Source organism: Ochotona princeps, chromosome 14, assembly GCF_030435755.1.
Source record: "Ochotona princeps isolate mOchPri1 chromosome 14, mOchPri1.hap1, whole genome shotgun sequence".
Classification (NCBI taxonomy): Eukaryota; Metazoa; Chordata; class Mammalia; order Lagomorpha; family Ochotonidae; genus Ochotona; species Ochotona princeps.
Window position 1 is genome coordinate 5,667,422 of NC_080845.1, and position 27,508 is coordinate 5,694,929.

At 48.9% G+C, this 27,508-nt stretch overlaps 1 protein-coding gene across 3 annotated transcripts; it reads right to left on the bottom strand.

Annotated features, from left to right (window-relative positions):
• Window positions 1–3,664: 3,664 nt before the first annotated feature.
• ZBTB43 (zinc finger and BTB domain containing 43) lies at window positions 3,665–21,361 on the bottom strand. Of its 3 annotated transcripts, XM_058672381.1 has the most exons (3): window positions 20,975–21,122; window positions 17,849–17,971; window positions 3,665–6,589 (listed from the first exon to the last, which is right to left on the bottom strand). In XM_058672381.1, the coding sequence occupies exon 3, from the start codon at window positions 6,564–6,566 to the stop codon at window positions 5,163–5,165; it is 1,404 nt and encodes a 467-aa protein (XP_058528364.1). In that variant the 5' UTR covers window positions 6,567–6,589; window positions 17,849–17,971; window positions 20,975–21,122; the 3' UTR covers window positions 3,665–5,162. The 3 variants fall into 3 exon arrangements, with proteins under 3 accessions (XP_058528364.1, XP_004593619.1, XP_058528363.1); XM_004593562.4 differs by lacking the exon at window positions 17,849–17,971 and having other exon boundaries at window positions 20,975–21,361; XM_058672380.1 differs by lacking the exons at window positions 17,849–17,971; window positions 20,975–21,122 and adding an exon at window positions 8,205–8,847.
• Window positions 21,362–27,508: the final 6,147 nt, after the last annotated feature.

Here is a 27,508-nt window from a genome sequence, read left to right on the forward strand (position 1 = left end):
TCAAATTGGTTTCATTTCTAACTAGTCAAACCGGTTCAGAGAAAGACCAGGAGCTGTCTCTCTCACCTAGCCAGGTTCCCCGGAAGGAGGGGCCCTTTGTGTCCATCTTCATTCATTGAATTTAAAATGTGGGGGGCTTAGCTCCTTGCTTGTGGCCTGGGAAAGCAGTTGAGGACGGCCCAATGCATTGGAACCCTGCACCCGCGTGGGAGACCCGGAAGAGGTTCCAGGTTCCCAGCTTCAGATCGGCGCGCATCGGCCCGTTGTGGCTCACTTGGGGAGTGAATCATCGGACAGAAGATCTTCCTCTCTGTCTCTCCTCCTTTGTGTATATCTGGCTGTAATAAAATGAATAAATCTTAAAAAAAAAAAATGTGGGGGGCTTTCTTACAAGAGCAACCGATCCAGAGTGGGAAGGACACAGATCCCCTGGCTTCAAATTACCTGCACTGGGAAGGAAGCTAGGATTTGAATCACTAATTCGGGAAGGCTGGCTGGAACAAGCTCACAATCACCCTGTGTCCGTCTGCTGACTGGCTTACTGCTCCACCAACCAAGGGCCGATCCTGCCAGACACCCAGGGCGGAAGAGCGGCTTGGGAATGCTTGGGAGGTGTGGTGGGCAGCAGCATTCCTGAAGCCAGCAGGAGGTGACTACAATAGACACATAGCCAGCCCCCCTTGCAGCCCACTTTCTTCTGGGGCAAACACAAAGGGGCCTTTAGCCTCTCCCATCAGGTGGACTGGCACTGCTCAGCTCTGCCCTGGTGGTGGGGGTAAAGGGCATGGAGGGAGGAAGGAAGGCCCATGCATGTGTTCTATGGGACACCTACTTCCTGGAAGGGCATTGCTGGCAGCCAGGGCCCAGTGGAGTCCCCAGGAGGCGGGATCCAAGTGGAAGGTCAAGGGGTGACCGTGCCAAGGGGATGGGCCACGTGGCCTTGGTGAGAATGGACAGGGAACAGTGAGAAACAGTTTGCCTGGGTACCTTCTTCCCCACTCAGAGAATGGCAAAGCTGGCGGAGGTGATGCGGAGTTGGCTTCAAAAGCAGCAATGGGGAAGGGAAAACCTCAAAACAAACAGAGGGAACAGAAGGTTTGCGTGGGAAGGTGGCTTGCAGTGCTCTAAAACAAGCAGTGTCTCTGTTGTTAGGAAACCTAGGGGGCCCTCGGTGCCTGCGCCGGCTGCTCCGTCGGGACTGGGGTTTCGGCAAGAGGGAAGAGTGAGGCCAGGTGGCGTGCGGAGGCTGTCCTGAGCAGGGGAAAGGCCACCCATTGCCCGTGGCTGCCCGGGGCCTGGCTCCAGCCTGCAGTGCCTGCACCTGTCCTGATAAGAAACAGATACACACGGAGAGTGAAACCTTCAAGAACAGCAGAAGCAGGGGAGCTCAGGCCCTGCCAACCCACATCTGGTGCGAGGGGCTGGGCCAGTGAACTCCCAGGCCTCGCTCATCAATCCCCATGTACTTGGTGCAGCCTGACCAGCAGCTGGGAGGAGGGGCCCTACTGGCCAGTCTGAGGGGTGGGTAGGGGAGGGAGCGCAGGGTGAGGGCCCAGCAAGAAAGTCAGGCTCCCTAGCATATCTGGGTATTTGATGAGGTTGGGGGGAGGCGCTGGGGAGTTATAGAGGGACGATAATCACCAATCCCCGGGGCAGCTCATGACCACTCATTGCCCATGTGATCAGACTACCCAGCATTTATTCATCAAAAGGCCGCAGGAGAACTTTCTTCTCGGGCGGCCTACAGCCAGAAGGAAAACAGGACATGAAGTCATCCACTCAAGAGTGAAAAACAAAATGTTTGCAAAAACTGACAGGTAACATTTATTAAAACATGTCATACAAAAGGGCATGGTCTCTTCTATAAGAAGAAAATATTAAACAGTAACATTCAATTAAGTAAAACCATGCTGTACATTGAAGACAGCAATATATAAAGACAGAACTATTCAACTTCTGCAACACAGGCATAACATTTCACAAAATATCAATAAGATATGCACCTAATGATAATCTGCTTATCATCAAATGGTTCTGTGGCCTAAGAGTCACCTGACTTGCATAAATAAAGTAATTTTTCTGGAAGAAACATTGGGAAAGAAGGCAGCAGCAATGGACATGACACAGGCTTCAAGCAAAATTAAAAGCAAACAAGAAAGGTCACATTTGCAAAATGTGTTCCAGCATCTTCCCATTGGGCACTATCAGTAGAAACTTGAGGAAAGAAACCTGTACCTTTAAATATCTAAGGAGCCAAGAAAAACCCCAAACCAACCCTGGTTTCACTGAACGAAGTCAGTGACCCACGAAAGCAACTTAAGTCACATTAGTGGCATGGAAGGGGCTGTTGCTTGGTTGCCGCATTCCTGTGGAATTAAAGACCTCACATGGTGGGTGGGAAGACTGACAGACACACACACACAGCTGGAGCTGCTGCAGCCACACCCTCTCCACCTGCTTCTGCTCCACCTTGGCTGGGTCTGGACAGCAGCTGGGCTGCGCATGCCTGCTCATGGGTAAGCAGGCTCATCAATGACCTTACCCGCTGGACAGCAGTGAGCCGCTGGTGGGACTGTGGGCTCCTGCTGCTCAGATGGAGGGACCCACAGCTGGAAGCAGGAAGGGAGCAAGGCCTGGGCTGGAGGTCCCCGAGGCGGCCCTGACGGACTGGATCACATCACCCACAGCCACTGCACGCTGTGCCGAGGTGAGAGGTACAGACCCTCACCATGGGTAGGGGCAGGTGGAGGTCATGGGACATGCAGCAACACGGTGCGGTCTCCCACACAGCAAGGTCTGAGAAAATTCCCATCCACACTAGGGCCACCCCTTCTCTGAACACGGCCAGCGCTTCAAAGACAAACCTTCTGCAAGGGAGTGGCTGGCACACACGTAAGGACTTCTATCCAAGATGCTCCTCCCTTCCCAGCACTGCTACCTAATTGCTCCCCAGGCTGCCAGCTGAGGGCCGGCTGGCCACCATGCCCAGCTGAACAAGAGCCAGGACTGAGGACGAGGGTGCTGTGCTGAGCCAGCACGATGGCAGGGCCATCATCTGTGGCCCTGAATACCAACGCGGGAGAACACAGACACACGGATGGACAGACACACAGACGGACAGCTCTGCTTACACTCACCAGGTGGGAGGGGAAGGTGCGTGAGCTTTTGGCAGAACAAAATGGCTTTCCAGCCTTCATACTGAAACGAGACTTTCTCACACGTGAAACCCATGGGCCCACAGGAAGGCAGAGGCGCCATGGGGCCTGATGGGACAGGCACCGCTACACACCTGTCCAGTACATGGGGAAGGGACTGTGGACTGGCAAAGTCTCAACACTATGAGAAGATGGTTTTAATGTGGCAAAACAACCAAGAGGTAATGTCTAGTTTGTAGGTTTAAAAAAAAAAACAATATATATATTTATAATAAAGTTTTAAATACAAAGTGCTTTTATATATCAAGAATGATACAGTGTTAGTGAATAAATCCCTGTTTTGTAATCTTGATTACAAGAATTAACTGGTAAATACTTTTTTTTTTCCTTTCCCCGTCCAGGACAATGTTCAACAAGTAAACACCTTGGTGTGTTAGGAGCTTGAAGGTCAAAGGCCATTGCCAGCAATGTCTAGTCCATTAGAGCAAAAACAAACTTCTAAAACAAAATTTCACCCCAAGTCCAAGAAAAGCTATCTTTATTTGAGAGGGAGAAAAAAAAGTTTCCGCTTAGAAATACTAGCCCAGAAAGTGTACGGGGAAGATGGCATCCCAGTAGCACCCTGTCCTATGCTGGTGCCAACCTCAGTACGTCCCACAGCTTAAAGCATTCTCAACGTACACTTTCTCTGGAACTAAAACACCCAACCCATCACCAGAAAGATCTCAGAATAGCTGTTTTCTTGAGTTTTTGGTAGGTATAGCTGTGTAGACTTGCAAATTTATGCAGCTTTCACTGTCAATTGGGAGCATGGATCTGTAGACAACTTGGCTAAAATTAGGACTCTTTCCCCTTTTAAAGCATGCTACAGCACTCACAAAGAACTGGCAGTATTAGCTCAGTGCACCCTGGGAAAAGAGGGTCCTCCCACCAGTGTATTCTTCTTCCCTTGGGTGGATTTTCCCCCTCAAGTATGACCTGGCTGCTCAGGAAATTCTACTTCCCTGTCCCTGCCCCCAGGAGTCCAGCATGTCACTGTGGCACCTTCCTACCTCCTCAGGTTCACAGGTCACATTCAACTCCTTTCCACTGGCTGTTTTCTTTGGGAAGCAACATAATCCAAGACAGAGCAAGAGCTGGGACAGCCCTGCCAGAGCCACAGCAGGCTGACACCCACTAGCCAGAGCAGATCCCATTGCGGGGATGCTACCACAAAGCAAACAGGATTCGGGAGAGCAGACCTATCAGCAGTACCTATCTCTGGTACTCTGGAGAATTACAGTTGGGTATAACAGTTCAAACTCTGTGCTAGCACTCAAATACTGAACCTGGTCTTACCAAGGTTCTGACACACGTCGTAACAGTGGCATCTTAGGGAAATTGAAACTTGTACCATAAATCACTTGTTTCAATACTTAGAATGTCACCCTCCCACCAGCTCCAGAATCTCAGTTAAATATCCTCTTGTGAGAATCAAACCAGAAAAGAAAGCTCTGTTAATTTCTCATTCTAGAAATCACATTATTTGTACTTTTGCTAAGTAGCATCTTATTCAGTGAAGTAGCTACCAAAACAGATCCACATTACCTAAGTATCTAGAGTAAGAACAAAACAAAATCTCAACTTGAGCTTGTAACAATGAGTGGTCAAACACTGCTGCCACCCAAAGTGGAACTGGTGGGTGGGGTTCAGTTCCAGGCGCAGGTGGGTGTGTGACCAAGCTACCTGTCTCCACCGCGACTGACCCGAAGCTCTACCCCGCCAGCTGGGTGGTGGGTTAATTCACCTCCCCAGTGCCCAATCTGGGCCAGGACTGAAACATAAATTTGAGGAATTAGATTTTTTTAATTGGCCTACTTAGAGCTGGTCTTTCAGAAATATCTTCCTTCTTTTTTTTTTTTTAAGCATCTCTCATAATAGCAAGTGGCACGCATCATCTGTGCCCAGATTTGCATTAATTACCATAGTTTATTTCTGTGCACGCCACTCAAGGGCCAGCTCCTATTTTTAGTTAGCCTCAGTCGTATTCTGCTCAGCCTTTGCAGCTTCGTAGGACTTGGTACAAGAAGTCACATGCCTGTGGAAACTGTCCCTCCACATAAATCTCTTGGCGCAGATGTTACACTCATAGGGCTTGATGCCCGTGTGGATCTTCATGTGGCCCACGAGGTGGTGCTTCATCTTGAACTTCTTCCCGCACACGCCGCAGCCGTACGGCCGGAGGCCCAGGTGCATGCTCATGTGCCGGTCGCGCTGGCTCTTGTGAGTGAAACTTTTCCCACACTGGCAGGGATACAGCTTGTCGGAGGTGGAGAACCCCAAGTGGGAAGCTTCCTCCTTAATCCCTGTCACCATCTCAATGTTCTCACTGTAGCCTGCTGCCAGGGCAGCCTCCTGCCTGTGCCCAATCAGGTTCCCATCCGACCTCTCTCCGGAAAACTCTTCCATGGATGAGCCATAGAAGTCCACCTGCTCATCATAGTTGCTTTCATCGGCCTGTTCGTCAAACTCGGCTTCCACCTTCTTCTCCCCGAGGTGGAAGTCCTCCTCCACTCCTGAAGGCTGTGCCGCGTGCTCGGTCTGCATGGGGTTCATGGACTCGGTGACCTGGTGCTCATCATAGGCCGCGTGCACGTCCATGCCCTCACACGTCTGCTCCAAGCGCTCGGGCTTCACGTGGATCCAGCGCTTGTGCGCCATGATGCTGGGCTTGCTGTACATGGGCCGGGTGTAGTGGAACTCGGCGCTGTCGCTGGCTCCCTCCTCGCCATCCTGGCTCGCCATCTCGGTACTCAGCCGGTCGTGCTCGGTGGACGAGTTGCTGGGCAGGTACTCGTGCTCGGTGAGCTGGGAGGACAGCTCGTCTTTGGTGCTCTCCTCTTCATTCTCACCATCTCTCAGCTCTTGGGCTTTGGAAAAGTCAGGGTGGCCTCCAGGGCCAAGTTCAAAGCTCTCTACCAGGCCATTGTAGTTGCTGCTGCTTGGTGACTGGTGGTCACTGCCATGATTGAGCTTCTGGCAAAGGACGGTCGGGTTTCCCTCTAACACCTCAGTGCACTTGTCCACGACATGCCACATCTGCAGGAAGCTTGCTGCTGTTAGGTAACTGACGATCTCGGGCGCCGGCATCACCAGGCGTCCTGTGTAACTGGACAGGAGAATGTTCTCAAACACTCTCGGGTTCATCACATCAGGTAAAACGATTCTCCTGCTGTTTTTCAGCAGCACCTGGTCACAAAAGTAGGGGGAGCTGGCAGCAAGAACAGCTTTGTGTGCCCGAAAAATGTGGCCTTGGACAACAATGGAGACGTCACATAACTGTCCCTGCTGGCGCTGCTGATTCAGTTTCTGCAAAATGGTGCTGGAAAAATCAGGAAATTCAACTCGAAAAGAGTTTGTTCCAGGCTCCATTTCATCACAAATCTTGTTCGGTGCTGGAAGAGAAATAAAAATTAGTTCGGCCAAAAGAGAAAGTGATTCTACCCCCTTCTCCATCACTAAGGAAGCTAAGCTCTCAAGTCCCTGAGTCCCCGTGCCGCCTGGCACCACTGGGTGGCAGATTCAGCCCTTGGGGGAAGGTTCACAGGTGTGAGCACCCAAACAGGAGTCGCCCGCTCCCCGTGCTGGTGTCTGCGGCTATCACTTTATCCCCCAGTATAACAAAGCAATTGTCCAGCCATAGCAAACAGGATACTGCTCAGAGCCAGGGAGTCTGTAAGCCTCAGATTCAATTCACTTCTGCCAAGTTGGGGTGAGGAAGTGCCAACAGGTCTGTGGGGAGGAGGAGGAGCATGTGCGAAGGCTCTGAGGCAGAGCTGACTGCTCGCCAGCACCCAGGGAGGGATTGGGGTGGGGGCCAGGGTAATTCTATCTTTGGGTCTTCAAATGTGAAACACAGCCAGTTCTTCAGCCCCTCAGTGTCTGATGACATGGAACAGCACTGCCAGGTGGGGCCAGCACTGTGGTCCAGCAGGGGGTCATCCAGCATCCTAGCTGCTCTAGTACACTCTAGCTCCCTGCTGATGCACCTGGCGAGGCCAAGAAGCTGATCCGAGTGCTTGGGCCTTCGTCCAGCCCAGCCCCTTGTCCCAGCGGTGATTAGGACAGTGAACCAGTGGATGAAAAGCTGTCTCCCTCTCTGTAACTCTTTCAAATCAATCTAAACAGCAGCAGCAGCAACAACTGAAGGCAACAACTATCAGGCGAGAGCCTCGTCTATCGGTCTCCAAACCGCCTGTAGAGTCCTAGGCTGAGGACAAGAAACACTATCCCTGCTATTCACCTGAAAATCAGTGTTGTAGAACAGTGGACTAAGCTGCTGCCTGTGGCACTGGCTATGTGGGCCTCGGTTTGTGTCCTGGCTGCTCCACTTCCCATCCAGCTCCCTTCTTGTGGCCTGGGGAACCGTAGAGGATGGTTCAAAGCCTTGGAACCCAATTAGGAGATCCAGAGGGAAGCTCTGGTTCCTGGCTTTGGATCAACCTGAAGCAACAGATGGAAGATCTTTCTTTCTGTCTCTCTCCTCTCCCTGTAACTCTGCCTTTCAAATAAAATAAATAAATAAATAAATAAATAAATAAATAAATAAATCTTTAAAATAAAAGGAATCTAAAAGTCTGGATTAGTTACTAACAATTCTGAGATAGCATTTCCAGAATTAAGTATTAATTAAATCTTACACATCTTAAAACATTTCATAGCAATTTAAGACAGAAACAGACCATGCAGCAAACATTTAGGTATTTGTAATTTCACGAGGAAGAGCTGACACAATAGACTAGAGACACACAAATTCTGAAACAACATTTGCAAATAGATTCTCTGCTAGGTCAGACCAAGCAGAGTTTTGTTTTTTTGCTATCTGATTATGGGAGAAGAGATAAAACATGTAAATATGAAAAAAATTTTACAGAAAGATACTTAAAGATGCATCAGTTATTCCTGCTCTCCCTCGCCCCAAGCAGCCACCATTTGACACACTGTGTACTTCCAGGAACTCCCCTGCACAGGTATCCTGTAAAATCCCTACCCAGTGTGTTCAGTACCTACATTTTACCCGACACTCAGCTCTGTCACTGAAGAGCCTTCGGAGATCTTCCCACATTAGCACCAAAGAGCTCATTCATTCTGTGTAATGGTGACATGGCTTCCTGGTGTCTGAAGGCCTCATAATTGAGGCGGCCGCTTCTGACAGCATTTCCGCAGTCTGGGTTTCTGGACACACCTCTGGAGATGCTGCAGGTTGGCTTCTCCCAGCAAGTCCGTCAGGCCAAAGGGCTGCACACGATGCTGAGACCCACACCAGCAACCTTCACAGAAGGATGCCCCAGTCACACCCTCACCAACGGAAAACGACAATGCCCACTTCCTACGCCCCTTCCATGACTGGACAGTATTACACAAGAAAACAAATCTGCAAATCTCCACGATTCATGGCTATTTTCTTAATTAGGAAGCAGATTCATACTCCGCATTCATTTTTACTGATCATTTGTATTTTTCTGTGATTTACTAGTTCATCTTTTGATTGAATAAACTGACAAGCTTACTGCTGTGTAACTTCATAAGTTCACACTGTAACAATTTCACAGAGCTACTTTACAGAACTTTTTGCCACAGTGAAACTTATGGGGAAAGATCATTTTATCGCCTCTAGGTTTTGCAAGCAGACACAAAAAGGCATTCCCCAACCCCATGCTTTTCTGACTAGATGAGCTGAACAGCCCATCTTGGCCTTATAAATTCAGATTGCTGGGCCCGGCGGCGTGGCTCAGCGGCTAAAGTCCTCGCCTTGAACACCCCAGGATCCCATATGGGCGCCGGTTCTAATCCCGGCAGCCCCACTTCCCATCCAGCTCCCTACTTGTGGCCTGGGAAAGCAGGAGAGGACGGCCCAATGCATTGGGACCCTGCACCCGTGTGGGAGACCTGGAGGAGGTTCCAGGTTCCTGGCTTCAGATCGGCGCGCACCGACCGTTGCAGCTTACTTGGGGAGTGAATCATCGGACGGAAGATCTTCCTCTCTGTCTCTTCTCCTCTCTGTATATCTGGCTTGGTAATAAACTGAATAAATCTTTAAAAAAAAATTAAAAAAAATAAATTCAGATTGTTGTGGGATTTCTAATGACTGAGAATGAGATGTTTCCAACAGTTCTACAGACATGAACACCCCCAAGAGTGGCTACGAGAAACAGTGAGGGAGGGCAGCTCCCAGGCACCAAGCCTTCCGTCACAAGCAGACCATCCGTTCCAGAACTCTGACCACTCACGGCCACCAGGGCAGGGCAGCCTGCGCAGGCCCTGGCTCTAGGCTTGTGCCTGCTGGACAGCAAGGGCCCCGTCCTCTGAACGTTGGGGTTGTGTGTCTGGGTCAGTCTGGGGACTCACACAGACTCGCTTGGGCAGCTCCTGTACTACCACAGTGGCTTTCTGGGTACGACTTTAGAAGCTATACAAGCCAACACATCCAGATCCCGGCATTTAAGGAAATCTGTCAGCTCACAGCTGACTGCGGGCACAACACAAAGGAAATCTCAGGGACTCCACCCAGCAAGAACTGTACACATCAGGCCGAAGTCACCAGACAACTATAGCCTCAACAAGCACCAAAGCAACGCCCCTGAGGCAAGGTGGGAGGAAGAGCTGATCTCCAGAGCTACCACAACCCAACACTCCAAACACTCAGTTCTCAACAAAAACTACAGAGCACACATAGGAAAAAAAAGAACATATGGCACATTCACAGGGAAAAAGAATTAGAAAATGTCCCCGAGGAAATTCAGACATTGGGATTACGAGTCACAGCTGTTAAATCAAGTGTATTATATGCCCAAAGAACTAAAGGAGAACAGGACAAAGCTGATCGAGACAGAAAATAGGAAAAAGCAACCAAGCCTGGAGCCGAAGGCTGTGTGCACGACAGCTGAGCCTGGCTATGTCCGGGGAGGTGGCCTTCACAGTGCTCTGCGGGAGATCACGGTGACCTTATGAGATGAAATGTGGACACAGGGAACCACGGGCCCCTCAGACCAACCAAGTCCACGTGAAAGCCAGAGGCAGGCCCCAGGACACTCTGATCTCACACTGCTGGCTTCCCGAACTGCGAGGGAACACACCCCCAATGCTTAGGCCATCCATCTGTGCTGTGCTCCTGCAGCGGCCCCGGCAAACACACACAGGCTGGAAGAGAAATCAGATTCAACGCACGTCCCAGCAGGTAGAAGAAAATCATCAATAAGCTAAACACACACACACAACAACCAGAATTCTGAAACTACCCGGTTTGAACAGGGCAAGTAAAGAACAAACACAATGTGAGGTAGCTGTGACATCATCAAATACACCATGAATTCCAGAAGTAGAGAAAGAAGAAAAATGGTCAAAAACTTTCAAAATTTGATAAAAGATAGCAATTTATATAACCAAGAAGCTCAAAACTCCATGCAGGACAGTGTTAAAGAAACCACATTGAGACATCAGAGTCAAACTGTAGAAAACCAACCAAAGAGGACCTTTAAAAAGCGGCAAGAGAGAAGCTACCAGTCACATAAAAGGACCCTCAATAAGATAAACCACAGAGTAAAAGAAACAGTCACGTTCCCATCAGAAACGACCAAGGCCACAAGGCTCTGGGCAGTGTATGTAAAATGGTTAAAACAAAACAGAAACAGGGGTCTGGATCGTAGCAGAGAGCATTAGGCCACCACTTGCAATGCTGGCATCCCCTATCAAAGTGAAATTTCAAATCAAGGCTGTTCCTCTTCTGATTCAACTGCCTGCTAATGCATTTGGAACCACGAGACACTGGCTCAAGTATTTGGGCTCCTACCAATCAGGAGAAAAACCTGGAAAGTGTTCCTGACTCCTGGCTTCCGCCTGGCCCAGGCCTGGCTGCAGCAGCCATTCAGGAAGTGAGCCAACCAGAGACCTTTTGAACAAACAAGTCAATCAATCTTGGGGCCACTTCTGTGGCACAGAGGTGAAGCTACTGCCTGTGATGCTGGCATCCCATATGGGCACTGGTTCTCATCCTGGTTGTTCCCCTTCTGATCCAGCTCCCTGTCTAGGACCTAGCAAAATAGAAAAGATGCTCCAAAAGTTTGGGCTCTGTCATGCTTGTGAGAGTCGTGGATGAAGCCAGCCTTTGTGGCTTCTCTGGAAAGTGAACCCATTGGATAGAAGATATCTGTAACTCTGACTTTAAAATGAATAAATACATTTAAATACACCTTTTTTTGAAGGTAAATTTTTGTACAAAAGTTTGAAATCATATTGAGCTGTTATGTCAGACCACAAAACAAGTCTTACTATATTAAGAATTACTATCACACAAAGTATTTTTCTGATCATAATGAAATGAAACAAGAAATCGGTAAGAGAAAACAAAGAAACTGGAAAACGTGGAAATTAAACTATATTCTTTTTTTCCAAAGATTTATCATTCTTATTGGAAAGTGAGATCTACACAGAGAAGAGACAGAGAGAAAGATCCTCCACCTGCTAGTTTACTCCCCAAGTGGCCACAACGGCTGGAGCTGTGCCAATCTGAAGCCAGGAGCCAGGTCTCCCACGCAGGTACAGAGTCCCAAGGCTTATCTCCCAACCTACCAATGTAGAATGCCTGTCTAGGGGCTCTGTACCTAATCCTTCCAGCAGCTGCTACCTGAGTTTTTTTTTCCTTTTTGATGCTATTTTGAATTGAATTATTGTCTTAATTTTTTTTGTTGCTTGACTGCTGTTAGCATGTTGTTTTAATTATAATGTATCTCAAGGTATTTTCTTATTTCTCTCCTGATCTCTCTTTGATGTGTTAAGAGTGTAGTCTAGGGCCAGGCGGCGTGGCCTAGCGGCTAAAGTCCTCGCCTTGAAAGCCCCGGGATCCCATATGGGCGCCGGTTCTAATCCTGGCAGCTCCACTTCCCATCCAGCTCCCTGCTTGTGGCCTGGGAAAGCAGTCGAGGATGGCCCAAAGCTTTGGGACCTTGCACCCGCGTGGGAGACCTGGAAGAGGTTCCTGGTCCCAGCATCTGATTGGCGCGTACCAGCCCGTTGTGGCTCACTTGGGGAGTGAAACATCGGATGGAAGATCTTCCTCTCTGTCTCTCCTCCTCTCTGTATATCCGGCTTTCCAATAATAATAATAAAATCTTCAAAAAAAAAAAAAAAAAAGAGTGTAGTCTAGGGGCCTGGCATAAGAGCATAGTGGCTAAAGTCCTCACCTTACCTGCACCAGGATCCCAAATGGGCGCCAGTTCGTATCCTGGCTGCTCTACTTCCCTTCCAGCCCCCTGCCTGTGGCCTGGGAAAGCAGATGAGCATGGCCCAAAACCTTGGGACCCTGCACCTACATAGGAGACCCAGAAGAGCTCCTGGCTCCTGGCTTCGGATTAGCTCAGTTCTGGCCATTGCAGTCATTTGGGGAGTGAATCAATGGATGGAAGATCTTCCTCTCTGTCTCTCCTCCTCTTTATCTGACTTTGCACTAAAAATAAATAAATCTTTCAAAAAATATATACCTGAACTATCCTTATATTCCTGCAGGGAATGTAAAAAGACACAGCTGTTTCGGAAAACAATTTGGTATTTCCTCAAAAAGTGACTTCATAATTCTGTTCCTAGGTATACAGCTCAAACAACAGCGACTCACAGAAGCCCATGCACAAATGTCCACAGCAACACTCCTCACTAAGCTGACAAGAGGTGGAAACAAACCAAGTGTTCATCAGGAGATGAATGAATAAGCGAAGTGCATTAGGCTCACACAATGGAACAGTCCTAACAATGAAAGGGGTTCTGATACAAGCTATAACACGGAGAGACACTGAGACATTCCCCTAACTGAAATAAGACCAATGCGGAAGCACAAACACAGCCTCACTGCGTGAACTATCTGAACGCGGCAAAGACTAGAAGTTACCAGGGGCTCAGGAAAGAAAGTGGTGAATGAGGGAATTATTAATGGCTAGAGTTTCTGTTAGGAATTAAACAGTAGTATTAACAGCACAACATTACATGTAATGCCATTGAACTGCACACTCACAATTGCTGACAATGGGGCTGGTGTTGTGGCACGACGGCTAAGCTGGAGCACTGGTTCAAGTCCTGGCTGCTCTGACTCTGATCCAGCTTCCTGCTACTGCCCTGGCAAGGCAGATGGCCCAGCTGCCTGGATCCCTGCCACTCACAAGGGAGACCCGGGCACTTTCTGGCTTCCGACTTTGACCTGGTGCAGCCACTTGGAAAATCAACCAGCAGATGAAAACTCTCTTTCCTTCTATCTCTGTAGTTCTGGCCTTTCAAATCGACAAATGAATCTTAAAAACAAAACAGAACAAGGATATGAAAACAAAAACAAGTGAAAATGAAACACGGGGAAAGTGCTGCTGCTACCCCTTGCAATGTCAGCGTCCCAGCTGCCTGGGATCTTGCTAACGCAGGAAAGCAGCAGAAGGCAGGCTCTCAGTATTTGGGCTCCTTCCGTCGACGCGGAAGCCAGACTCCGGGCTTTGACCTGGCCCTGCTCCAGCTGTTGTAGCCACTTGGGGGAACGAACCACTGAATGGAAGATTCTTTCAAACAACTAAGTCTTAAAAAAAGTGAAGCAACACAGTATTAATACTAAAGTAGAATTCAGCGTAAAAAAAATTTTCAGAGGAATGAGCTCTTAATGACACTCCTAAGTGTCAAGCACACCGCATTGATGGAATCCTCCAGTAAGCCCCGCTCCTCCTCCTGCACCATTCCAGTTGACTGACAGCATGTAATGGAGCCTCCTCCACAGCCACTTCCCTGCACCTGGCCCTCCTGCCTCCTACTGTGCTAGATTAGGTGCCTTATACAGGACAGCTTTGGGCTCCCTGCCTGCCTCCTGCACTTAGTAACTGAATGTGCTCAAACTTTGTTTTGCACCGCTCTCCATCTGATTGGAGGATGAAAGCTTAAAACCCGGACTTGTGCTGTTTGTTGTGAGAGCTGCTGACGCCAAGCCTGGGCAATAAAGATGCCTCCTAATATCCTACACTTAGGTCCTGTGTGATCTCTCATCTCTGCAACAATTACATAAGGAAACAAATCCTTAAGAGCCAAACAAAAGATGAGGATTTAGAGGATTAACAATGTGAATTTAATGCAAACCTGTGGGCTTGTGTGTCCTGCAGGGTGAACCGCCCTTTCCAGGGCCCACTGGACACCTGCAGAAATGACCACAAATGGCCAGACCACTGACAAGCTCCTCAGAGCAGAAATGCACCAGATGTGCTTGATGGCATGTGTTTCTTCAGTTTTTTCAATGTCATAAAATCATGATTATCCCAAGTACAGGAGGCAAACGGAGAAAGAACAGGGGCAGGAGAAAATATGCTAATTAATTTTATTTAAAAACCTTGGTATAAAAATTTTACAACAAAAGAGAAAAGTTAACCTCATGTATTAACAGAGAAGGGAACCTGGTTAAGCACCTGGCATTACCATTGGTTTACTTTAACCTCAAGTGAATTCAGTACAGGGTGAGTGTGAGACACTGAAGAGGTGGCTGGACTCATCCTTTAGAGAGCAACATCCAAGACTATGGCCACTTCACCTTCCAAAGCTGCATCACAAGCTCTTCTTTGTCTGTTTTCCTGTCACACAGATCATCAGATGACAGGGTATGCGGGGAGGTAGACCCTAACTGCTGCTGGAGGCTGAGCCCGAGCACCAGCAGGGCCCCTGGCCAGCAGAGCCTCTGAGTGGCAGGAGAGACTAAAACTGTTAACAGCCTCCAAGGCGAGGCACTCCGAAGACAGGTGGGCTGCAGGATTTTATCAAGTACAGCCAAGGTTTGAAAGCAGTGGGCATGGGTAACAGAGAACTGCCTGGGCGGCAGGGAGAGGCAGGGGTACAGGGCATAAACGATGCCATCGAGAAACAGAACAGGGGAAATGTGGCTCACGTAACTAACGAGTGACCCACCTGCAGAACAACGAGCTCACAGTTCAATACAAACAACCCCGCTTAAAACAGACACAGGATCTGAAGAGACATTTCCCCAGAGAAGATAACCCATAAGCACACGGAAAATGCTGGCCATCACTAGTCATGGAAAAGATCATGAAAACCATGAGTTGCTCCTTCTTTCCCCACAGGAGGGCACAACAGGCAAGCATCAGACATGGCAAGCATCAGACACGGTGTACAGGGGCTGGAGCTCTTCACCAGCACTGGTGGGCAGGCAAAAGCAGTCTAGCCATGATGGAAATGGCGTGGCATTTCCTCAAAAGCTAAACAGAAATACCATGTAATTCAGCAATTCTACTCAAATTGGAAGTGGATCAGCCAGGACCTGAACTAGCACTCATTAGCGGTGGCTTAGCCTGCTGCGTCACAAGGCCAGGATTTTTGATTTTAGATGAGAACCTAAAATTCGGTGATGAGTATGCAAATACATAACTACGTTATTGAAAACCTCTTTAACTGCTTGTTAACTATGCCTCCATAAAGCTGCTTTAAAAAACATATCAACAAAGACAAACTGAGGCAAAGTGTCAACTTTGATTCATGACTGGGACCCAGGGCAATGGCTCAACTGGCTAATCCTCCACCTCCAAGCGCCAGGATTCCATATGGCTGCCAGTTCATGTCCTAGCTGCTCCACTTCCAACCAGCTCCCTGTTTGTGGTCTAGGAAAGCAGTAGAGGATGGCCCAAAGCCTTGGGACCCTGTACCCAAGTGGGAGACCCAGAAGAAGCTCCTGGCCCCTGGCTTCGGATAGATTCGGCTCTGGCTGTTGTGGCCATTTAGGAAGAGAACCAGTGGATGGATGATTTTTCTGTCTCCTCTCCTTAAATCTGCCTTTTCAACAAAAATAAATACATGTTAAAAAAAAAAAGATTTAAGATTGTAATTAGGAAATTATTATAATGCAAATTTATAACAGCAATTTCTCTTTAGCAAACACATGCACAAACAAACAAGGTACATGTACGTATGTATGTAAGCATGTGTAGCAACATGTAAAGTCATTGGCAGCAGGCACAGTACCAGCCTCTGGGCCGTGACCTCAGAGAGACTATTTCATTTAATCCTTACAAGAACCCACCTGGCAGGTATTCTTTTATTCCCATTGTACAGAGTAAGAAATAGACAAGGAGGCTAATCTATTTGCCTAAGGTCATACCACTAACAGGTAGTGAAGCTGGGATTTAAATTGAAAGAGCTTTCTCGGGACCATTACAGGCTGAGAAGTGAGCTAGTACAGAAAGTAAAAGTAAAAAACATTTCCACAAATAACCTACACAGTCGATCACAATGTACTTATTCCTAACTGCAGGCACTTCCACGCTCACACTTGGGTTTTGGTAACCCTATACAGACCTTGTAGGTACAAATACATGCTTATTTTTAATCCAGCAGCAATGGTTCTTCTTTTTAAAGATTTATTTATTTTTACTGCAAAGTCAGATATATATAGAGAGGAGGAGAGACAGAGAGGAAGATCTTCTGTTTGATGATTCACTCCCCAAGTGACTGCAAAGGCTGGGGCTGCGCTGATCCAAAGTTAGGAGCCAAGAGCTCTTCCAGGTCTCCCACACGGGTGGCAGGGTCCCAAGGCTTTGGGCTGTCCTTGACTGCTTTCCCAGGCCACAAGTAGGGAGCTGGATGGGAAGCTGGGCTGCCGGGACTAGAACTGGCACCCAAATAGGATCCTGTCCCGTTCAAGGTGAGGACTTTAGCCGCTAGGCCACTGCTCCGGGCCCAGCAATGGCTCTTCTAAACCCACTCCACCTCTCTCTGGTCCTTCCCTCCATGTTCCTTGGAACTAGAAGACAGAAGGCAACACTGAGGAAACCCTGAACTAGACAACCTCCAAGATGCCTTCCGACTTGGAGTTCAATGGCAGCCTCAATCAATCACAATCAATTAATTTATTCCAGGCTGAAACCAAAAGCCAGAGCTTCATCTGGGTTGGTCTCCCAAGTGGGAGCAGGAGCCCAGGCACTGAGAACAGCTTCCGCTGCTCTCCGGCAGATGACCAGGGAGCTGGATTGTAAATGAAGCAGCCAGGACTCAAACTGGTGCTCACATGGGATGCTAGAATTAATGGCAACAGATTAACCAGCTGTGCTACAGTACGAACCCCTCTGTCTTTAATTGTGGATTAAAGAGCCTGCAAACACAGGTAACAATGTAACGTAACGGGATGCAAATCCAGCAACTATTTGTCTGGAAGCTTTCTAGAGAAATTCTTCACTGGGGGTGACATGGTGATTTGCATGGTTACTGTAGACACTGCATTTACACCTAGAAATGGTTTGACACACTTGAAGTCTCCAGAAATACACAAAAACACCAACACCTTACCACCAAAAGTCTTTACAGGCTTTTAAAACGCGCACAGCACGTTATTGCCACATTCGTGTTCTTATCATACTCATTTTAAAGAGAAGCAACTAAAGCTCAGATTAAAAGACCTGCCTTCTCTTTTACACACATAAAAACTAACATTCAGGCACTTATATCTGAAATTCAACGCTCTCTCAGGGCAAACATGGAGGTGATCACCCTAAACAAAGTGCCACATCTCTTTAGGAAAGGAGAAGGAAGTCAAAGAATACGGGCCAGCGCAATCACAGGCCTATCTCAGACCACTCCTCTGGCTGGTTACACTGCTGCTAAGGAACTTTCTACATTGGGGTAATTACAAAAGTGAAGCCCACCTAGAGCAAAGCAGTCTTTCCCGGGGTCAGTTCCTATGCCATGGTGATCAGAAAACAGGAAGGAGCAGTAAGGAAGATGGCCTCCTTGCTCAGCTTTGCTCCAAAGGAAAATCGCATTGACACCTGGAAGGAAAAAATAAAATCATGTTGGAAACGTTAAAGAGGCAATTCCAACTGCCGTGTCCACCTGTCTCACCAACAAGCCCTACAGAAACCCTGGGAGAAGCACGGAGGAAAACACACTGGTTTTTTTGGTCACATTAACTTCCAGTCTCCAACTTCTTAGCTTTTGCCTTTGTACTAAGTAAACTTTTTTTTTCTTTTGCTAATGTTGGATTTGCACAAAAGTTGCAGACAATACAGTGTTTCAATTCCCCTTATTACTGTTAACACATCACTGATATGGCACATTCATTAAAACTAGAGAAGCAATGTGACCAAAGTCCACGTAACTGCAGAAGTAATACATTCTTCACACAAGTGCTTTTGTTTTAATCCAAAAAGCACTTTGGACAAGTGCTTCTGTCCACCAGCATCCTTTTTTTCTAATGGGAACATCTTACCAAAAAACCTAGTAAAACTTCATGTTTAGGAGACAACCCACCTGCTTCATGAAGAGCCCCCACACTCTTCAAGCTCTGGGCCATCCTCAACTGCTTTCCCAGGACACAAGCGGGGAGCTGAATGGAAAGTGGGGCCGCTGGGACACGAACCAGTGGGATCTTGGTGCATTCAAGTAGCCACTAGGCTACTGTGCTGGGCCTCCACACTTGAATGTTTTACCCAAAACTTCCAGAGCAAAGTCCACAGTCAGCCCAAGAGATGGCACTGTCCAAAGGGCTGACTGCCACCTACCAGTCGGTCTTCTCCTGTATTTCCGTAAGACCAAGACAAATTTTAAACTGTACCCTCATATACATTAGAACGCAGGTTAAGGAGTTCAAGTCAAAAAAAACAGAAGGCATTTTATGAAAAGTATTAACTCTATAGCAACAATAAAAGGGATTTTTCCCCCCAGCAGTTTACAAATAACTCCAAAGTCCCTTTTCACTTTGATCATTATTATAAAGCAAGCGGGGACTAGTGCTGGGGTTTACACACCAGTTGAGTCTCTGAGTTCAATCCCTAGGCCTACTCCTGACCCCAGCTTCCCGCTAACGGAGGCTGGGCAGTGGGTGATGCCTCAAGTAACTGGGTCCTGCCACCGCTGGGGGGAGACCTGAATTTAATCCCCTGCCCCTGGTTTCAGTCTGGCCTAACTCCCAGCTGTTGGGGGAACATCTGGGTGAACCAGTGGGTGGGTGCGCTTTCTCTCTGCCTCCCACATAAATACATTCCTAAAAATAAAAATAGTATAGAAGTGTATCAAATTGACATTAAGGCATACATTTTAACATGTCTGAAATGAGGACAGGACAGTCAAGTGGCATTTTAAGTAGCTGTCTCTCCTGCAGGTCTCATGGATGTTGTCAGTGGACAAAGCTGTGGTGCCCCAAACTGAAAATACAACTTAGATGGTCAAGAAATTTAATCAACAGCTTAACCAATTTATTTTTGCTTGTTTTTTTTTTCTCTTCTCATGCACATGGCAATATTCACGTTTTTTTAAAATGCCCATAAAGTCTACATGGTAAGAAAACATTTTGTCACAGCTTCACTGGCAGTATCTATTTCTCAGCGACATGTAATACCACCCGAGGACCAAGGACACCTCTGACTAGCCACCTCAGAGGCAAAGAAGCGAGGGCTTAAACAAAAGGACCCACAAGAAAAACACAGGCGCTCCCCATGAGAAAACACGAGCAGTAACGCCCAAGTTTGCCTTCCCATCACGGCTACCGGTCTCACCCTGGTTTTCCTCCTGTGAACAGTAAAATCATTCTCAAATTTCCTGCTTGGCCAGCAGATTCCTCCCTGTGTCCTGGGTTGACAGGGAGAGCCGGCACGGGAATCTGCTGTGCAAGGAGGAAAGTCCCGCAGGATTTTCACCAAATTCGCTTAGCCCAACTCCTGTCCTACTTTTTCTGCGAATGTGAGCTCTTCCCCTCCCCCTAGGTACCTTTTGTGGTCTCAAAAAACACTTCTCCCTTTTGGATTGCGCTCATTTCTCCTATTCTGCAGAGCACAGAGTGAATCCCTCAACCTCAGGATGTCAACGTGCTGACATCTGCAGCACCCTAAAAGAGAGTTCCCAGGCACACACCCAGGGGCCCCTGCTGGGTGCGGAGACGGGCAGGGGTCAGGAGGCAAGCTGGGGGCGGCCAAACGGGGATCCCTCCAGCAAGCCCCAGCCGGGGAGGTTATCTGACAGACACCTGTCAGATGTCAGGTGATGGAGTTCCTTGGAATGTCACCCCCGTGAGTGCGCGTGCACACGCACACACACCCACACACCGGGAGCTCCACGGGGTCTTGAGTCACCTTCCGGGGTTTAGAGGTGCCTCCCAGGCCTGCCCCGGCAAAACTTTAGGGAGAAGAGACAGGGAAAAAAAAAAAAAAGAACATAGATACAAAATGGCCAGAAAGAGGAGAAACAGACAGGGCCCCGGAGGACAGTACGGTCCGGGGGGTGGGGGTGGGACAGGAGACACGCAAAACAAAATAGCAGGGTCGAGATAACACGGAGGCAGTTCAAGAGACACGAAGTAGAGACCATTATCCAATCCAGGGAGGCTAGGTGACAACAGGTGACAGAGAGTGAAAAACAACCAAGGGGGAGGAAAAAAAAAAAGGCAATTCAGCCAGAACAGGCTGTCTTGGCTCCTCAGGCTCACAACGCCTGGCTCGAACCCCTAAGTCACCTACCCCGCACCCCGAAAAGGCGGATCTCCAAGCGCCCCGGGGCCCGCCGAGCGACGCCGCCTCGGGGTGACCTTGGGCCAGAGGCTGCCCCGGGGCGCGTGGAGAGGGTGGGCCTCCGGGTCGGGGTCTGCGCGCCCCGCGGGAGTCGGCCCGGGGAGGAAGGGAAGGGACCCCAGCACCCCGAGCGCCCGCCAGCCGCTCCGGCATCCCGGGCGCACAGGACAGGGCCGGGGAGGCAGCTGTGTGCGCCCCGGGCTGAGGACAAGCCCCCGAATCCCGCAGCCGGCTGCCCCGTGCGGCCCGTGGTCCCGACGCCGCCGTTACCTGCCAAGGGGGCTCCGCGCTCACATCCCAGCCCCGGGCACCCTCCGCTGCCGCCGGTCACAGGCCTGTCCCCGTCTCTCGCCGCCGCAACAGCCTCAGCCTGTACCTCCCGCCCCCGGAAACGCTCTCCGGTCCCGCCCCACGAAACGGCCAGTACTTCCGGAGGGGTAAATCGGCTCTACCACCCCCGCAAAGAGGAAAAAAAAAGCTCTGTGCGCGCATGCGGGCTCACGTTCCTGGGCGGGGCGTAAGAGGAGACGGCCGGCGCCTGCGCGCTGTGGTCGGTGGCAAGTCCATCACAGGATGGCCAGTCGGGATCCTGTAGTTGACTTTAACTTTCCTGGTAGAGACGGGAGTCGGAGTCCACAAGCCCAGTCCGCCCTTGGGCTTAGAAAGGACCCGTGAAATGGCCGGTGCCCTCCGTGTGACCGCGTTTTGCTGGGCACCCTAGTCGCAGACTCGGTTGTAAACAGGAATGCCTCCCCTAGTCTCCAGCCACCCTGCCACGGCTGCCCCTGCCTTTCCTTCTGCATGACTCAGGCCTCCTACCCCTCAGACCTGGTCAGAGACCAAGGAGCTCGTTTATATGGCTGCTAACCCCAACTCGATGCAGCTGCAAGGACTTGGCCCTTGTGCCTCTGGATTTAGGATGGGGCAGGTACGCCTGAGGATGAGTGGGGGTTATCTGAGTTTCCCAGCAGGCGTGTCTTGCTTCTCCTTGGGCTCAAAGACCCGGGAGTTGTTGAGAGAATTCTGGAAGGAGATGGCCAGGAGACCCGACTGCAGAGATGGGCACCGCACAGCTTCCAAAGATGCTGCTTTCCGGGTCTGGGCGCCACCCGCTAGTTCCACCCAGATGGGGCACATGCCACACCCTCCAGCAAAGCCTTCCCTTATCTTCTGGCCTCCCTAAAAACAAACAGCCAGCTCAGTTTTGTTCCGTTTGCAGAAGTCCTTTGATCAGAGGAAGGTGGAGTTTTCTTCTGAGCTGAAAGGGGTGCCTCAACATGGACCAGAGTCACTTGATCTGACCTCAGGCTTATAACTGGGCTTGTGCTCACAGCAGCAGTCACTGAGTGTGGAGTCTAGAAACTGTTATTGTTTTGCTTTACGAAATCCGCTAAGACTTGAGATTTTTTTTCCTGCCTCTAAGGAGATCTGAAGCAGGTGTGACAGATGGGTAGTTAGGGTCATGTCCCTGTGGAGTGAGAGAAGGGGAATCTCTTCAGATGTGTACAAGAGGCTTTTACTGTCCAGCAGGTTCTTGTAGCACGACTAAATTGCCATGCCTTCTCCCTCCCCCACCTGAGAATAGAAGTTCTCACTCGCAGCCTTCCGATGGGCTTTGTCCCTGCCCTCTGTGGATTGTTGCTGTTCTGCGCAGCCAAACTGCCCTTGAAAGACTCCACACCCACTATAGTCTTGGGTTTTCTTCTCCGAGCCCTAACTCCTAATTGCTGTGGCAGGACGCTTCGGTTTTTAATAAATCTCTCCTTGCTCACTGAATTGTCCACGTGAAAATTCTTCCGTGTGAGATGTGAACCGAGGTTACCTCTATCCTTTGCGCCGACTTCCTTGTAACCCATGGCTGGGTCGCTACTGGCCTCTGTCAGCAAAGCAAACAGATGGAGAGCCATGTGAGTGCCAGTTGAAGTCTTGGGTGCTCCACTTCCAATCCAGTTCCCTGCTAATAGGCCTGGAAGGGCTCCAGCTCCCTGTTAATGTGTGGAGGAGGGCAGCAGAAGATGGTCCAAATGTGAATGTGGTGGCTATCTGGGCAGTAAACCAGAAGGTGGAAGATTCTTTCCCTCTTTGTAACACGGTGTTTCAAATAAATAAGTCTTAAAGGGTAAAAAAAAAAAAAAAAAAGTCCCCAGTATAGGCAACTGCCAAGGTTGCCTTATACCTAGGCATGTATTAACATTGTTGGGAGGAGAGCAGCCAATAGCTGGTGGGCGTTCTGGGACTGGTTAATGCCAAATTTGTGTCAACCATACCAGTTTGCCAGCATAGTTGTGGAGGAATGCTGGGCCTGGACATGTTACCCTAGACCCCAGGCAGGACAGGGCTGTAAATTGCTCAGGGAAGGCAGTCTGGGGACATACGAAAGTGGGAACACCTGAGGGCATGTTTGACTTCTGGAGTCTTCCATAGACCAGGCCACTGCACTTGCAGTTAGGTGAGGGAGCTGAGATGGAGTGGTTTAGTGGCGGAAACTGGGAAGATGTGTGGGTCAGGCCAAGGTACCTGCCTATGTGGGAGACCTGGGTAGGGCTAAACAGCATTGCCTGACACCTGCTGGTACATGCAAAGACTGGGTCCGGGGACATGCCTGGCTGGGCTGGGCTGTAGCACCCACCTGCAAGGATTGGAGCAGAGGGTAAGCCATGGCAGGCTAGCTGCAGTACCCACCACAAAGTGAGAGAACTGGATCTGGCAGCAGATTCTGTAGGGGACTTGTGGGCTTGCCTCTGTGTGACTGCAACACCCTCTGATGTGCATGGAGGGCTGGGGGAGCAGCAGGCTGAGCCAGGCTGGACCGCAGAACTCACTTGACAGGAACCAACCTGACACTCATAGGAGCTGGGACTGAAAGGAAGCTGGTTTGGGGTGGGCCATCTCAGACTGGGCACCAGCACCTGCTGGCATGTGTAAGACCCAAGGCTGGGAACAGGCCTGGTAGGGAGTCCCTTGCTAGGCTGCTGTTTCAACTGGTGAACATGAGAGCTGGAACTGGAGGTGGCCCAGGCTAAGCAGGCTACAGTACCAGCTGGCAAGTGCCAGGATTGGGTGCGAGTCATATCAGGCTAGACCACGTAGCCCCTTGGCGAATGCAAGATCAAGGCAAGGAATGTGCCTGTCAGGGGAACTGTGGGCACAGGCTGTACCTACCAATGGTGAGCAGGAGAGCCAGGGCTGGGGGGTGGTTCAGGTCGGACAAGGTGGCAGCACTTGTCAGCATACTTGAGGGCTGAGGCTGAGGGCAGCTCAGACTGAGCCAAGCCGTAGCACCCATGGGTGTGCACAAGAGTCAGATGGGATGTGGGCTGGGTTGGATTAGGTTACAGTGCATGCCAGCATACAAAAAACCAGAGCTGAGGGCCGACCTGGTGGAGGTACCCACTGGTATGCTTGAGAACTAGGTATGTAGTGAGCTGGCTGGGCTGGGCTGCAGCACACATCAGTTCGTGTGAGATATAGGACTGGGGTGGAACAGACCAGGCACCTGCATTCACCAGTATGTGCATTGGCTGGTGCAGTTGATAGTCCAAACCTAACCTTGCACTGGCTGGCGTGCATTTGTCCTATGTGCCTTCCTCCATACCTGACCCTCTCCACCCTAATCAGAGGGATGGCACATGGACATGCATCCCTCTCAACTATGTAAACAATATTAAAAAGAAAAGAAAATAGCATCAACCCAAGTCTCAGGCAAATGAATGTGAATTCACAATCAAAAGCCGTGAAACCCAGGAGAAAATAAGCAGAGAAAACCAGAAGCAGAGGTAGATCCACAACCACTTTAGATGCTAGATGTATGAGAACTAGAATATAAAATAAACAGCTTTAAGTGAGATCAAAATCGAGAAAATTATTAGGCAAGGACCTGGTGTGATGGTTCAGTGGCCAGATCTTCACCTTGCAATTATCAGGATCCCATATGGGTTCTGCTTTGTGTTCCAGCTGCTCTGCTTCCAACCCGACTCCCTACCTGTGGTCTGGGAAAGCAGTGGAAGATGGCCTAAAGCCTTGCATGAAAGAGCTGTAAGAAGCTCTTGGCTTTGGATTAGCTCAGTCCTGGTCATTGTGGCAATTTGGACAGTCAACCAGCAGATGAAAGATCTTTCTCTGTATCTCTGTAAAACTTCCTTTGCAATAAAGTAAATGAATCTTTTTTTGTAGAAAGTTTTATTTTTTATTGAAAGTCAGGTATACAGAGGAGAGGCAGAGAGAAAGATCTTCCATCCAATGATTCACTCCCTAACTGGCTGCAATCGCAAGAGCTGAGCTGATCTGAAGTCAGGAGCCAGGAGCTTCTTCCAGGTCTCCCATACAGGTGTAGGGTCCCAAGGCTTTGGGCCGTCCTTGACTGCTTTCCCAGGTCACAAGCAGGGAGCTGGATGGGAAGCAGGGTCACTGAAATTAGAACTGGTGCCCACGTTGGATCCTGACGCATACAAGGTGAGTACTTTAGCTGTGAGGCTACCATGCCAGACCCAATAAAGTAAATTAATCTTTAAAGAATTGTTAGGCCATGCCCAGCATGGTAGCCTAATGGCTAAAGTCCTTGCTTTGCAGGTGCTGGGATCCCATATGGGCACCGATTCGTGTCCCAGTGGCTCCACTCCCCATCCAGCTCCCTACTTGTAGCCTGGGAAAGCAGTTGAGGATGGTCCAAAGCCTTGGGACCCTGCACTCACATGGGACACCCGAAAGAAGTTCCTGGCTCTTAGCTTTGGATCAGCACAGTGCCAGCTTTTGCATCCACTTGGGGAGTCAATCAGTGGACAGAAGATCTTCCTCTCTGTCTCTCCTTCTCTCTGTATATATGACTTTCCAGTAAAAACAAGTAAAAATGTGTAAGAATAAATATTTTATAAAAAGGCTTACCTTATAAAAATCATTAGGCCAATGTAAAAATGAATTACATGGAAGTTATAGATACAGCTATCATTTTTTTTTATAATCTATTTTATTGTGTTGTTGACAATCTTTACATAGTTAATTACAGTTAAAGAAAGAAAAAGAAAAGAAAAAAAAAAGGTTCAGGGGGATAGGGAAGTGGGTAATACTATTATGTCCACATTGTTTCCATCTTGTATCTGAGGTAAAGGGGGATATTGAGGGGGAAGCCCCACCCGGTTTCCCGCCCACCCCGAGTCCCGGATGTGGGGCATGCTCTGAGATATGTGCTCGAGTGGTGTTAATAGTTCTCCGGTTATGAATCGCTGCCAGTTTCACTCGATGAGGTCGTCCACTGATTGATATGGTCCATCATAAAGTCTCCGTTTGCCCCATATATCGCTGCCAACATATAGCTGAGATGAATGATTGATCTGCTCTGTCTTCTGTCTTTTCTTGATTAGAGTTCTGAGTCCAGCAGTTCGATTAGGGAGATCTCCAAAGAAACTTTGAGGTATTCCCAGACTAGTTTCTTGTATGCTCTAGCAAGCACAGGGCCCGGCACAGTCCATCACCACGATCAGCTGGTGGTTGCAATTGCTGGGTTGGTTCTGTTTTCAGTCCCGAGTTGCACTGGAACCAATGGGTGTTGTAGTCCAGTTTGGTTCTGCCCAGCACGTACTCGGCCCTCACACAAGATACAGCTATCATTTTAAAGAAATGTGTAGTTCATTGGAAAGGCTATGTACCAAGTGAGATACAGCTGAAAGGAGATCAGTGAATAGGAAGCCAGATTTGAAGGAAATAACCCAGCAGGCATACTGAAGAGATAAGGAAATGGAAAAGAGTGTGAAACTTCAACACATGCTGTGGGTCATGTTAGGAGATAATAAGGGAATGTGTGCAAGGCAGTTGTCAATCCTTATGGGTGAAGAATGCTGCAGAACTGGTGAGAGATAGGAAGCCCCAAGAACGACAGTTTATCCAAAGCAGGATAAAGAAAATGAATACATGGATTACACTGTTAAACCATGGGACAGGGGTCAGCATGTGGTCAAGCCTACAACTTGTTGGCCAAGTAAACCTCACGGTCATGTTCACAGTCGAAGTAGCAGGGACTGTGAAGGCTCAGAGAGAAGAGGCTGACCCAGAGAGGGGTGAAGTAAAGCCCTTGGGTACTTCAGGGTCCACAAATGTGTTCATGGACTTTAAACTCTCAGTATACGTTAATCTTAGAATATTGAGAGTTAATAAAAGGATAGCAGATTTTGACAACAACAGAGCAAAAACAAAGGAAGAAGGTAGTGACGAAGTTTCCAGAACTTGGGTCCTTTGCCAACCACATGGGCAGGCCTTGACTGAATTTCTGGCTCCTGGATTTGGTACAGTCCAACTTCAACTAATGTGAGCATTTGGAATGAAAAAGCAGGTGATAACTCATCCTTTCTGCCTCTTCCTTTGTCTCATCGCCTCTCAAATAAATCATCTATTTTAAAGATTGAAAAAAAAAGTAAGGCACAAAATAAAGTGGAAAAATAAATTCAAATGTATCAGCAACCACAATAAGTATGTATTTTAAAAACCCCTAATCATTCTAGCTAAAAGATGGATTGGCATGCTAGATTTTTAAAATAATAATGCAAATTTCAAACCATGCGCTATTTGAAGTAGAACATGATGGGAAATTTGAAGCCAAGCCATTGTAAGAGAGATTGTGGACTGGCTTTGCTGTAGGAGCACTGGTTAAGCTACAAAGCAAACAGTGCTGCCAGAAACATGGGGGTGGAGGGCACAGCTGTTCTCAGCGCTTGGTGGGGCATGCCTGTGAGAGGCTTGACTTCCAACCCGTGGGTGTGATGAGGGTCAGCCACCTGGACATGTGTGGAAGCCAGGTGTGTTCCCCATGCAATG